This window comes from Dunckerocampus dactyliophorus, chromosome 2 (genome assembly GCF_027744805.1).
Source record: "Dunckerocampus dactyliophorus isolate RoL2022-P2 chromosome 2, RoL_Ddac_1.1, whole genome shotgun sequence".
Classification (NCBI taxonomy): Eukaryota; Metazoa; Chordata; class Actinopteri; order Syngnathiformes; family Syngnathidae; genus Dunckerocampus; species Dunckerocampus dactyliophorus.
In genome coordinates, this window is record NC_072820.1 from 18,285,228 (window position 1) to 18,298,204 (window position 12,977).

Below are 12,977 nucleotides of genomic sequence, written 5' to 3' on the forward strand. Positions count from 1 at the left end.
ATGACTTTTGAGGGATATTTGTCCAGAAAATAATGGTGGAAGTCCAAATTGTAAAAACTTTGGAGGTTTCACTGTAAAATAAATGTGTTTTTTGGGGGTTACTATAAGAACATAATGTTTCCAGACATACTGGAGCACTGCAGGTTGCTGTTCCGTTCATATGCTGGCACTCTGGGTGACAATCCGCGCATGTCTTCTTCACGACGGCCTCCCGCGGCTCCCTGCAGACACATGAAGCCAACCAGGGGTAGAAGTTACATTTTAAGCAACATTTAATGTTTGATGGCACCCTGCAAAAACAAACAGTTGTGAGAGGAATGTACAAAGTTTGTCTTTTTACTATTAAACTGGCTTGGCTGTTGATGGTCGCTTTAATAACAAAACCCATCACAAACATTATGCAGGAAGGGAGTAAACCACGATGTCGATGGTGAGATTGTCTAAAAATAAAGAAGTCCGTCAGAAAAACAGAAAATCCTCCCATACCCCTCTAGGATGTTGCAGGAGTCCACGCAGCTCCCGTCGCGACTGAAGTCCCGGCAGGCAAAACACATGTCAGGGCCGGGACCCCAGCATCCATCTGCAGTGCACTTTCGATCACAAGTATCATTTCTCCGAGCTGAAAACAAACAGAATACCATAATTTTATATTTATATAATTTTATAATTAAAGCCAGGGCGGTAATTGGAAGCAGGCAATAATTGGAGAGAGGCTGTTATTTCCCAAATGTGAAAACTCATTATAGATAAGAAATTTATTTTTGTAACTTTAATAATGCTTCGGAGTGCATGAGAAAGTGGAAAGGAAAAGGTAGCTCTCTTTGACCACAAGGTCATGTCACGTTGAGTGTTGTGGTGATGACCCCAAGATGCAGAGACGAGAACCCAGTGCAGGTAAAAAGTCTTTAATCATAATAAACTACAGAGCAGAAAAAAGGAAAGTTACAGAAGCATGTAGCCACAACACACACAGGTGGCATTTATACCGGATGCCAAAAAAACAACAGGAATGTAGGAAACTTCACCTGCACTGTCGAGTATTGAGGTATTTCATTCACAGTCAGACTGGTTGAATATTTGGCTAAAATGTTACTGAATCAGTTTAAAGTTACTGAAACGTTTCGGATCGTCTAGTTCTTAATGAACCAATGTCGTCCTTGAATCGTATCGGCAACCACAAATCGTGATACAAATCGAATCGTTATTAAAATGAATTGTTACACCCCTAATCATACGTTTTCTACAGAATGCACCAATAAAATATTTAAAAATATTGCATCTTATTGTTATAAAAAGCAACCCATAAAAATACACAATCACATTTCATTGTTTAAAAAAGTTAAATATATACAGTATATATATTCATGGAGGTTGGATATGTTGAATTATAATGTGACAACAGTGAGGCAAGAACCTAGAAGCCCAAATTGAAAAATATATAGATACTTTATTCATCTCCAAGAGAAATTCACATTTTCAGCAGCTCTGCAAAAATGTCATTATAAACTTAACCACTTAAAAAATAAACAAAGCAAGATAGGAAAGCAAAAGCAAAACGAAGACTTACCGCATGTGTCAGCATCAGCATTTTCACCCACAATAGCAGTCTGGGTCTCAGATTTAAAGAGCCCCTTCCAGTGGTTTCCCTCGGTGTAGCAGAGGTTCTGGTTCTTGATGATGACCACGTCTCCGTCGCTGATTTCTTTGAGGGATCGCATTCCCAGATAGCTGATCTCCAGTTGAGTCATAACTACACTGCGGCTTCCTCTGCAGGGTGCACAAAAATATTATGACACTCTCGGATAACTCTTGGGTTTTTGTCTTTTTCAAGAGTGCTGTCGTCCCTTGTCAGTTCGCGGCTCAAATTTCATGGTTCACTGTATGATGTTTTTTCTAAAATATATGAATTAATAAATCATGCTTCGTAGTTGAACACGGCCTATTATTAGTCAAAATATATGAATATTTAAGCAAATGGTACATATCTTTGCCTAAATATAGCATTTTCAAGCATAAAAATTAGTAAATGAAGTAAAATACGAATATAAGTCATATAAAAGACAGATTCATTGATGATGAACTGTAGTATTCTAAACTGGTCACTAGGTGTCGTCAGTAATGACACAAGGATCAGACCTGAACAACAGGCGTGTAAAGGTGACTATAATGGTGCTATTTCATGTCTAGAGGGCTCTAATAATGTTAAAAAAAAAACATATTTAACGTCGTAAACTGGTTTTCTTTGTTCTAACTACGAAAACATTCGATTTATAAATAAGAGATCCTACGTTGTGAAAATTTCTAGTCAGGTTTGGACCCAATTAACCGCGATAAATGAGGGCTTACTGTAATCTTATAAGACTCTCACCGCTTGGTTCGTCCTCGGATGATTTCTAGGTTCTCGAAAGGACTGAGGGAGTTCATGCTTGATGGCCATGTTTGGATCCACAAGTATCCTGAAGAGGAAGTCTTAAGTGTGATCTTGTATGAATAACATTTTTTAAAAAGGTGCCTTACCTGTTATTTCTTTTACTGTCTTGAACACGTCCAGCTGGGCGGGGTCCATCTTTGGTGTTTTGGTGTACGTATCTCTGCAAACATTAAGTCCCAGATTCAGCAATCTGTACATGTGCATGACAGCTGTTCTTTGATTATCCTCGACTTACCCGTAAATGGACGTGTGGATGAACGCGATGTTGCCATTGATTTTGGTGCAGTTTTTGAATGAATCGATGTTGGTGGCATTGATGGACAGGGTGTGTGTCAGGTGGCCTGTGCCCAGTCCATTGCACACTGACAACAATTAAGACATTACATGTCACTATTGGAAATGTTATGTTAGAAAAACATTACATTAATACTCTTCAATATTAAAACTAAATCTTACTATTAGTCTAGCACAAATATTGGACAAAGCTAAGCAATTTAGCTGGTTTAAAAAATGTGTCCCATTATCACATCTATAGTTCAAAAATAATAATATAACTATACTATATATATAAATAATAATAATAAAATACTGAGGCTTTTATATCATATATAACCATACTGTAATCACTCATTTATCGCAGTTAATTGGTTCCAGACCCGGCTGTGACACTTAAAACTGAACAAAAATGAAACTATGGTTTCATTCGACGTCACCTCCTTGTTCAGCTATATTCCAACCCAGGATGTAGTGGAAACTGTGAGGCAACGTTTACACCTTGACCACACCCTCCAAGATAGATCCGATAGCCAAGAAGTGCTAGCCTTCACAGAGCACATTAACTCAGTGGACAAAAGCATCCAGTTCACACGTGAGGATGTCAAAGACTGTGACGTCCACATTGCAGACGACGGGGGCCTCCATGTTGGTGTTTACAGAAAACCCACACACACTGACCAATACCTACGTTTTGATTCGCACCACCCACTGGAACACAAACTGGGTGTTATCAGAACCCTACAACACAGAGCTGATAATGTTCCCACCAGTCCAACAGGCCAAAGAGAAAGAGCATAAGCACCTGAGGGATGCCCTCAAAACCTGTGTTTACCACAGCTGGTCGTTTGTGAAAAGTGCAAAAGCAAGGTGGATGAGGAAGAAAAGAGTAGCAGACACAATAACATTGTTATCCCGAATGTCTCAGGCCTATCTGAGAAACTCAGAAGGATTTTTAACAAACACAATATACCAGTACACTTCAAGCCTGCTAAGAATTTGAGAAAGAGGTTGGTACACCCCAAAGATAGGACACCCCATACCCAGAAGAACAATGTGGTGTATGCTGTCCAGTGCAGTAAGGAATGCACCGATTTGTACATTGGAGAAACCAAGCAGCCACTGAGTTGGCGCGTGGCACAACACAAACAGGCTAATTCTTCACATCAAGACTCTGTAGTCTACCTGCACCTCAAAGACAAAAGGCTCTCCTTTGAGGACAAAAAGGCACACATTCTGGACAGGGAATAAGGATGGTTTGAAAGAAGAGTGAGGGAAGCCATCTATGTTAAGGAAGAAAAGCCATCTCTGAACAGAGGGCGGGGTCAACGACACCACCTTTCTCCCACATACAATGCTGTCCTTTCATCCCTTCCTAAAATACTTAGTCATTTAGTCTCTAAGAAATAAACAAAGCATAGCCATCTTTCGGATGGGTCCATGACCATCATTACATCTGACTGGGATGCTAACGAAGGTAATACCATCCAACGACCATCGTTGGCGGGCAGACGCCCCACTCCATTGTATCTCAATGATCGTCATTTGACACCACTAAAGAGCCAACCATTCCTGTCGGGACCTGCCTCCTCCTTTAGATGATAAATACATTGGATCTTGCACCAGGCTCTCAGACCAGCGTTGTCCTATCTAGTCTAACTGGTGTGTGTCCCTCCTAGTCTTTGAGCATGAACTGATGAAGCCTGCTCTGATGAGAGGCGAAACGTCTTCTAAGACAACCTGAACAGTCCAGTTGCAATCGATTGAATGCCCTGAGAATACAATGACCTGGATGAATGAGAACATTCACAGGCACAACAGGGGTCTCCCTGCTGATAAAATCAGTGAACGGTGTAAGTGAATGTCAAATTGTGGCTATTGTTTATACACAAATTGAAAATGTAAAATAATTCTGATAAATATTGGAATATTTGCATAAAAATGTTGTATGTGGAAATGGGAGCACTCGGGTATGGTGGCCAACAGTGACAAAATTGCAGAAACGTCTAAATGCTGCAAACATAAAAATGATCCAAAACGAAAAACACACTTGGCCTACAAATCGGCCCCTGGTAGCCTAGCTAACTTCCTGGTGAAGCTGAAGCATATTTTCTCATTCTGTTGTTTTTGTGGTTTTTGCATGTTTTATACCTTTGCAGACGTTTTCTTTTGCATTTGCTTTTGATCTTGCAGCATTTATGTGACTGCAGCATTTGTAACTTTAACAGAAATTTCCCGTTGCGTCTGTTTTATGGTGTTTATGGTTTTGGATCATTTCTGTCTTTGGACTGTTTGAACATTGCTGTGCGTTTACCCCTGTCCGCCACCCTACTTGGGGCTACGTGCACTTGAACACAGTACGAGAATGCAAATGTAATGATTGACATCTGTGCAAGGATGAGTCATGAGGATGTCCCCTTGTTGCACAGTGACAGCTTAGTGCCTCACCTTTGGGGCACAGTCCATCACATTTGGCACACTTCCTGATGCCGCCTTCCTCCACCTCATAAGTGTTGCCGCTGCAGGTCCTCACACACGCCCCGTGGTCGGTCACAACGTAGTTATCTGGGAGGAGAATTGTAAACACCGTGTGTTTTACTTTTGAATCATACAATATGGCACACTGCCATATGACCTAGCAGTAACTTACAAACATAAAGCAACAGTGATGATAGTTAAACGTGAAAGTTAAAGACAGACAGAACAGATGTGACATTAACACGGCTACAAACTCAATCATTTTCTTTCCTTGTCTGTAAGGTTTATAATTCAACTAGGAAGCACTAAATGTCTGACAACTACAAGGTATTCATGCACAAAGTAGCAATAGTATAAATATCTATCGTAGCATCTGTTAAGACATTCTTACGTGGGCAGCTCTTGACACAGGTGGCGCCGAAGTTGTACTTTCCGTGCGGGTTAGGCACCAGCTGGTGCAGGTTCGGGTCATAGCGCATGAGGCCCGGGCAGGAGTCCTTGCACACCCCGTCGTCCTGGAAGTCCCGACAGGCCTGCAGCACAAACATAAAGAGAGGCTAATGATAACACTGCATTCCTCAGTGGTGGCCTCAGACTCAGCGCTCTCAGAGTTGCTAAATACACAACCTAATACGCCCTTTAATACCCCATGACAGGGGTTTTTGAAAATGATGAGAACGTACTGTAAATAATCGGGGGGCTCCTTCTAAAAATAGCAAAATAATTCCTTAATGCGCACTTTGCTGTATGTCCTATTACTGCCTCAACATTGTATGTAAATCATTTTAAATAGTATAAGGGCCACAGACCAGTGTGGGAATAAAGTAGTAGTATTACCAGAACAAAGTCATATTTTTTGAGAAGTCATCATCTTAAAGTCCCAATTTTATGAGAATAAAGTTGGATTTTTACAAGAAAAAAAATGTAATCTCCCCCCAAAAAATCTCACTTATGAGAATAAATTTGTATTTTTACAATAAATACAATAACAAAAAAATATTTTTTTAAAATGAATCTCAATCTTACGAGAATAACGGCTGTATTTGTACGAGAACAATGTTGAATAAAATACACTAATTTCACAAGAGCAAAGTTATAATCCTGCGATAACGTCTCCAATTTACGAGATTAAAGTCATAATATTAGGCTCTACCACTGTACAAATCACCGTAATTTCCGGTGTATATGGCGGTACTTTTTGCTCATGCTTTTCTCATGCAACCCTGCGGTTTGTACAGTGATGCAGCTAACTTATGGCTAAAAACTACATTTCCCATGACGTTTAGAGTACAGCTACAGGAAGTAGTGGCGTGGACGAGTGAAGTGGAAGTAACGTCACGTAGGTTTGATCAAGGGTAGAATTACTACAGCTTGCATTCACTCGGACCGCCAACCGTCCACTACCACCAAGGGGTTTCGAAAGGTTGTACTAATGCATGATGAAGAGCTTTAGCTCAAGCTAAATTGCGAATGGCTTGAGACAAAAGTCACACAAAGAGCGAAAGAGTGAGGAGTGTGACAAAGTGTGTGACAAAAGAATTATGAGGCTGTTCAAATGTGATGCTGAAACAGACTAATTGGGGTGTTTTATTTCCCAGGAGGAGGACGCTGATGAATGATTTTTCTGGTAAACTACTGTTTAACTAGCCAGATTACACACACTGTTCTGTTTATTTAATCAAAAGTTTAAAAAAATCTCACTGTGTAGCATCTGTGTACTAAATATCCCATGTTACGACATGTACACCTGCGACTAATAGACAGGTGTGTCCTATACAGTGGTGTGAAAAAGTGTTTGCCCCTTTCATGATTTCTTTTTTTTTTCTTTTTTTTTTTGCATGCTTGTCACACTTAAATGTTTGAGATCATCAAAGACATTTAAATATTAGTCAATGACAACACAACTGAACACAAAATGCATTTTTTAAATGAAACTTTTTATTATTAAGAGAGAAAAATATCCAAACCTACATGGCCCTGTGTGATGAAGTGATTGCCCCCTAAACCTAATAACTGGTTGGGCCACCCATATTTTGTTTTCTTCAGTCATTCAGAGGAGGACTTGCTGGTGAGTTTTGGATCATTGTCCTGCTGCAGAACGCAAGCTGGTTTCAGCTTGAGGTCACGAAAAGATGGCCGGACAATTCCCTTCAGGATTTTTTGTTAGACAGCAGAATTCATAGTTCCATTTATCACAGCAAGATTTCCAGGTCCTGAAGCAGCAAAATAGCCCCAGACCATCACACTACTACCACCATATTTTACTGGTGGTATGATGTTCTTTTTCTAAAATGCAGAGGGCCCAAAGGTCTTGGGTATCATCAAATTGTTTTCTGGCAAAACTGAGATGAGCCTTAATGGTTTTTTTGTTCAGCAGTGGTTTTCGTCTTTGTGGTGTGCTGTGTACTGCGATACTGCCCTCTCCTGTGCTCTTTTTGCAGTACACCCTGCACACCAACACGAGGAGATGATTGGCAACACCTGGGGCTGATTACCTGTGCTGCTTTTAAGATGCAAGCTCCCCAGACAATGTTGCCAGATCGTTGACTCCTACTCCTCGACCCAGGCTCCTCTGCTACCATTTCATGCTACCTGCTACTCGTAACACTTGCCTAGCCTTTTGCTGTTTTTCCCCTGCCGGGACACTCCAGCAGCGTAAGCATCCTGCTAGCCTATTCCTGCCTGATCACTCGGCAGCGCTTTCTGTTACTAGATCTACTCTTTTGGTAGCACCTTTTGTTATATTTGCCTTTTCCCGTCTGCCATCCGGGTCCCCCTTAGTTATTAGATCCTTGTTTGTACTTTTGCCTGCGTTGTACATTTTTCTCCTTTTGAGTTTTGGAATAAACACTTCTTCCAAGCTCACGTCGTCTCACGCATCTTGGGTTCCAACCTGCGGCTCACTCCGTTCCTTGACAGTCTTAGAACTTTTTCAAGTTTTCTAGCGGCTTATGTCCCATTATGTGCATTAAAGAGCTGCCTCTTTTTATCTGTTTTTATAACATTAGAATGCACAGAAAAGAGAAAGACGTGTGTTCATGTCTCACATAAGGATTGTGGGTGATGGGCAAAATTGCAAAAAAAGTGCTGTTTTCCTTTAAGAGCATATGCACCCACTCCATCACATTCAGCTAATTTTAATATATGGCTTGTAAATTTGCTTGTAAATCTTTATAATACATCTGCACATCTATATGGGAAATGGTGGTGTATTGACAGCTGAAAATAAATTTGTATTTTTAAAAAACAATTTTTAACTTTACAAGAATAAGGATTCATTTTTATATTTCAAAACAAAGTTTAATCAATCTTAGGAGAATAATAGTTGTATTTTTACAAGAATTAAGTCATGATATTAGAAGAAAAAAAACACTAATTTAATGGGAATAAAGTCATAATCCTGCAATAATAAAGTCGCAGCTTTACGAGATTCATAGTATGAGTATCTTACGTGGAACAAAGTAGTAAAGGAGTGTTTAGGGACATTCTGAAAAGGAAAAAAACTAACTTGGGGCGACAGGCAGGTTACACCCTGGACTGGTTGCCAGCCAATCGCAGGGCACATATAGACAAACAACCATTCACACTCACATTCATACCTATGGACAATTTAGAGTCACCAATTAACCTAAAACACATGTTTTTGGAATGTGGGAGGAAAGCGGAGTACCCGGAGAAAACCCAAGCACGCACGGGGAGAACATGCAAACTCCACAAAGAGATGCCCATCGGAGATTCAAACCCAAGTGTTCCCGATCTCCTGACTGTGACTGTGACTGTGTGGTCAACATGCTAACCACTAGACCACCGTGCGGCCCTCTTTGTATTTATGTATCTATTTAATACAAATATTTTAGTCATAATATTATAACATTCTTCTCAGAGCCTTCATAACATAGCATTTTATTTCCAGTGTGGCACTAATACTCTCTTTGAAATAAACTGAATTAATGTGATTTGCTATCATCTTCTGCTCACCAGACAGTCGGTGGGTCGGGGTCCTGTGCATCCTGCAGCACAGTGCTCATTGCAGCAGTCACTGGGTGAAGGTCCTTTGCACCTCTTGGAGCACTGCTGTGCACAGTTCAACCTGGTTACTGCACAATGTAGAGGACACATCATGATGACGTATACTTGCTTACTCACGTCTTTTAAGGTACAATCACAGAAAAAAATCTTACAAGTCTGACAGTTTTGGGGGCCAGGTGCCCAACAGGATCCGTTGAAGCAGCTTGAGTGACATTGTTTACCTTTGAAAGAGATTTTTTTTAAAGACTTACACACATATTGACTGTGCTCTAATAGGGGAAATGCATCACTCACAAAGTGGGTTATTGCTGGCCACCGGCAGCTCCATTTTGGGTTTATTGTCCACATTTACAATGTCGTACCACTGGATGGTCTCCACGTTGCACAGCTGGTTCTTGTGAAACATCACTCCTCCTTTGAGAATTTCTGAAAACCAAAAACCAAAACTTGAATTCTCTTTAAGTTAGGGGTGTAAGCGTACATGTGTTCGTCATCTGATTTTTCTGTAAGGAACACTGAGGTACCGAGTTCCCACACGGTGAACATTAAGTGAGGAACCAGAAGTGTAACGGCCTAACGATATAGTCACACATGTAGTCTGTAAACAAATACAGTGTTGCCCAGCTTTTAGCTAGCAATAGTGCCAAGGAGAAGCCAGAACTTGAAAATCCTCTTCCGTCTCCTTATCCAAAGAAAAGTGGATCAAAAAAGAGAGGTGTACTGCCATTGTTTAGTAGAGATAAGGAACAGACCTACAAGCTGGCACGATCAATGCCGCACTTCAACCAATAAAGAATCCAAATTTACTGTAATGGAAAATTACCTGTGAGCAGGTTGTAGGTTTGTATGTTTAATAAAAAAAATAATTGAAGATGTTTACACGAATGGTAAGAAATGTGATGTTTTTCATTTTTTCCCCCCTTACTGTGCCCAAAATGAACCAAACCAAGGTCCGTACTGAACCATGATTATGGCGTAGCATTCCACCCATACCTTACGCAGTCCATATTTATTGTACAAAATGAAAAGAAAGCTTCTTGACACTGACCTGTAAGGCTGTTGAGAAGGAGCTTGCTGGTGCCCTGACTTGAGGCTTTGTTAGCCAGCACAGTGAGGGCGAAGCCTCCATCGTACAGCGAGTGACCACGGATGATGCGAAGGTTGTCCAGTGGAATCTTGGAGGCTGTGTTCAGGGCGATGAGGACGTAACCACCCACTTCTTCTATTGTCTGGAAAAGTGTTGGAAACAAAGCTAACAAAATGTAGATGGAAAAAGGCAAGATACAACCAGTTCATCATGTATCTGCAACTACATACTGTATAACGGTCGCTTCCTTCACTTGGCAGTTTTTTCAAGTTATGCTGCTACTGCTTGTGTCTGTAGGTCAACCAATCAGCTACTTCCAATTGGAGCCAAACAGCATTTACTAAGAAATGGTAAGCCCTTTCATATATGCAAAAAATATCTGATAATGATGATAACATGATTTGCTTAGAATTGAAGTCACAATTCTCTGGGATGGTATTTTCACTTACACTAGCACAAACGCACACACTTGGTTAAGGACAATGTGTTTGCATTTGAAAGAAATTACACTTTTTTTTAAATTATTACCTTCGCCAAGCACAGCGCAAAGTGCAGGCGAAGCACGAAGGTTATGTTTTTACCTGCGTTTATCTGTCTGTTTATCTGTTTGTGTTCAAAATAACTGAATAGATTTGGAAGACTTTTTCAGGAATTGTCGGAAATGGGATATGGAAAAAATGGTTTTGGGGGTGATCCAAAATTCTAAATTTCCCCCAAATTTACCCTTTTCCCTCCAACTAATTATTACCTGCTACTACTGCCACAGTTCTCACCCGATTCAAGCCATTCCAACATCAAACTGTTCAACATGTTCAGGACATTCAGGCTAACTATATTTATACTGAAAAAAAATTCAAAATTTTCCCAAAATTCACACTTTTCCGTAAAACTGCTGTAACCTACTACTTCCACATTTCTCACCTCATTCCAACATCATCTCATTCAGCAAAATAGCAAGGCAATTAGCCACAGCACAAAAATTCCCACATTTTTTCTTCCAGGACGCTAAATGCCTTTGATCTAAAGAGTTCTAGCTACTTCCACATTTCTCAACCTATTCAGACCGTTCCAAAGAAATTCTCAACTCACTCGGGACATCTAGCCTTCCTGGTACATTGGGTTATCATGCTACGTGTTAGCAGGCTCACTTTAGCATGTTAGCCTGCTAACATTAGCAACCTAAATATAAAATAGATAAAATTAATGTAGGACTAATATTTATAGTGGCGGATGTCTGCACTCTGAGTGCTTTTCTAGTCATTACTACTATCATTATTATTAGACGTCTCACTGTTGAAAGACAAAATAATCCATTAAGTCAAAAACATGTCAACCTTGCTCACTCGACAGTACTTTCATGCATGTAGTAAAGACAAAAAAAAGTAAATTTAAGTGGAACCTTAATTTTTGTACGCCCTAGTTTGCGTAGGATGTGGTTTTCACCAAAAATAATTGGCAAAAATATGTTGCGGTTATCCATCCAACCATCCATCCATTCATTTTCTATGCTGCTTGTCCTCACTAGGGTCACTGGGCTATGCTGGAGCCTATCCCAGCCGACTTTGGGAGAGAGGTAGGATGTGTACCCTGCCTCTCGCACTGGTTGTGTTCTTTATACCGCCAAACATTGCCCAAACAAATCATCCATGCGTTAGTGAACCATTTTCTGTGAAGACAGAATAATGGTTCTTTTAGAGTTGGGACACTATAGACAGATTCCAGCCGGGGAATCCTTTAAATCATCTTTATTCTGTGTGTGTGGGTGGTGTATTTGTTCATATGAGACACACAGAATGATGAACAAGTCAGTTTCGGTCTCCTTTCTTCCTCCTTTCAAGCACTGTGCGCCTTGCGCAGATGAGCCGTTCAAAGGCACTGCTTACTTCTGAGTATTCTGGATTTACATTATTTCCTATGGAAAAAAATTATTCGATTTTTGTATACTACTGGTCAAAAGTTTTAGAACACCTCAATTTTTCCAGTTATTTATTGAAATACAAGCTTGAAATGGTACGAAGGTAAGTGCCAGAGGTTAAAAAAAGGCAAGGTTACACAAAACTGAAAAATAATGTGTATTTCAGAATTATACAAAAAGGCCTGTTTCAGGGACCACAAAATGGGTCAACAAATTAAAGCTGTTCTGCAGAAATGGGGGATGATCATGCCTTGGCAGTTGGTGCAACTAATTCCTACAAGTTCTGGAGTACTTACTATCTCGTCTGTCTGCATAAAAACAGTGATCGGAACACACTGTGGTACTATACCCTCGTGAACAGCAGAGTCCTAGAGAAAGTAATTTGTTGCTACAAAAAACGACAAGAAAAAAGGGAATTAACAATGGAAGAGAGACAAACCATCTTAACCAAAGAAATTGGACTGTTCTAAAACTTTTGATCAATAGTGTATGTTTCGGTTTTCATCTGACATTTTGTAACAGATTAATGACAAAAACCGAGGTCCCACTGTAGAACTGCACTGCGATCTCTTCTCCCACAAGCTGATGATTGATAAAAAGCGTGTCAGGGCGAGTTGGCTCCGCTAGCTTGCCCGGGAGACTCAGAGACAGATTGAGTGACGAGGAAGTGTCAGTCGTCATGCTAACGACAGTGCAAAGTGTGTCCTTGAGTAAAACGGCTGCATTTAAGTAAAACTGAAATGATTTGATCACAATTTTTTTGT

At 40.3% G+C, this 12,977-nt stretch overlaps 1 protein-coding gene across 1 annotated transcript in view; it reads right to left on the reverse strand.

Moving 5' to 3' along the window:
• egfra (epidermal growth factor receptor a (erythroblastic leukemia viral (v-erb-b) oncogene homolog, avian)) overlaps positions 1-12,977 on the reverse strand; it is a 66,300-nt gene that overhangs the window by 19,684 nt on the left and 33,639 nt on the right. The window contains exons 3-14 of the mRNA XM_054767215.1: positions 10,260-10,440; positions 9,506-9,637; positions 9,364-9,432; positions 9,161-9,279; positions 5,574-5,715; positions 5,153-5,269; positions 2,667-2,793; positions 2,518-2,591; positions 2,369-2,456; positions 1,568-1,767; positions 487-619; positions 131-221 (exon numbers count right to left, since the gene is read on the reverse strand). Coding sequence (XP_054623190.1) covers positions 131-221; positions 487-619; positions 1,568-1,767; positions 2,369-2,456; positions 2,518-2,591; positions 2,667-2,793; positions 5,153-5,269; positions 5,574-5,715; positions 9,161-9,279; positions 9,364-9,432; positions 9,506-9,637; positions 10,260-10,440 — 1,473 coding nt within the window. The remainder of the gene's footprint in view (positions 1-130; positions 222-486; positions 620-1,567; positions 1,768-2,368; positions 2,457-2,517; positions 2,592-2,666; positions 2,794-5,152; positions 5,270-5,573; positions 5,716-9,160; positions 9,280-9,363; positions 9,433-9,505; positions 9,638-10,259; positions 10,441-12,977) is intronic.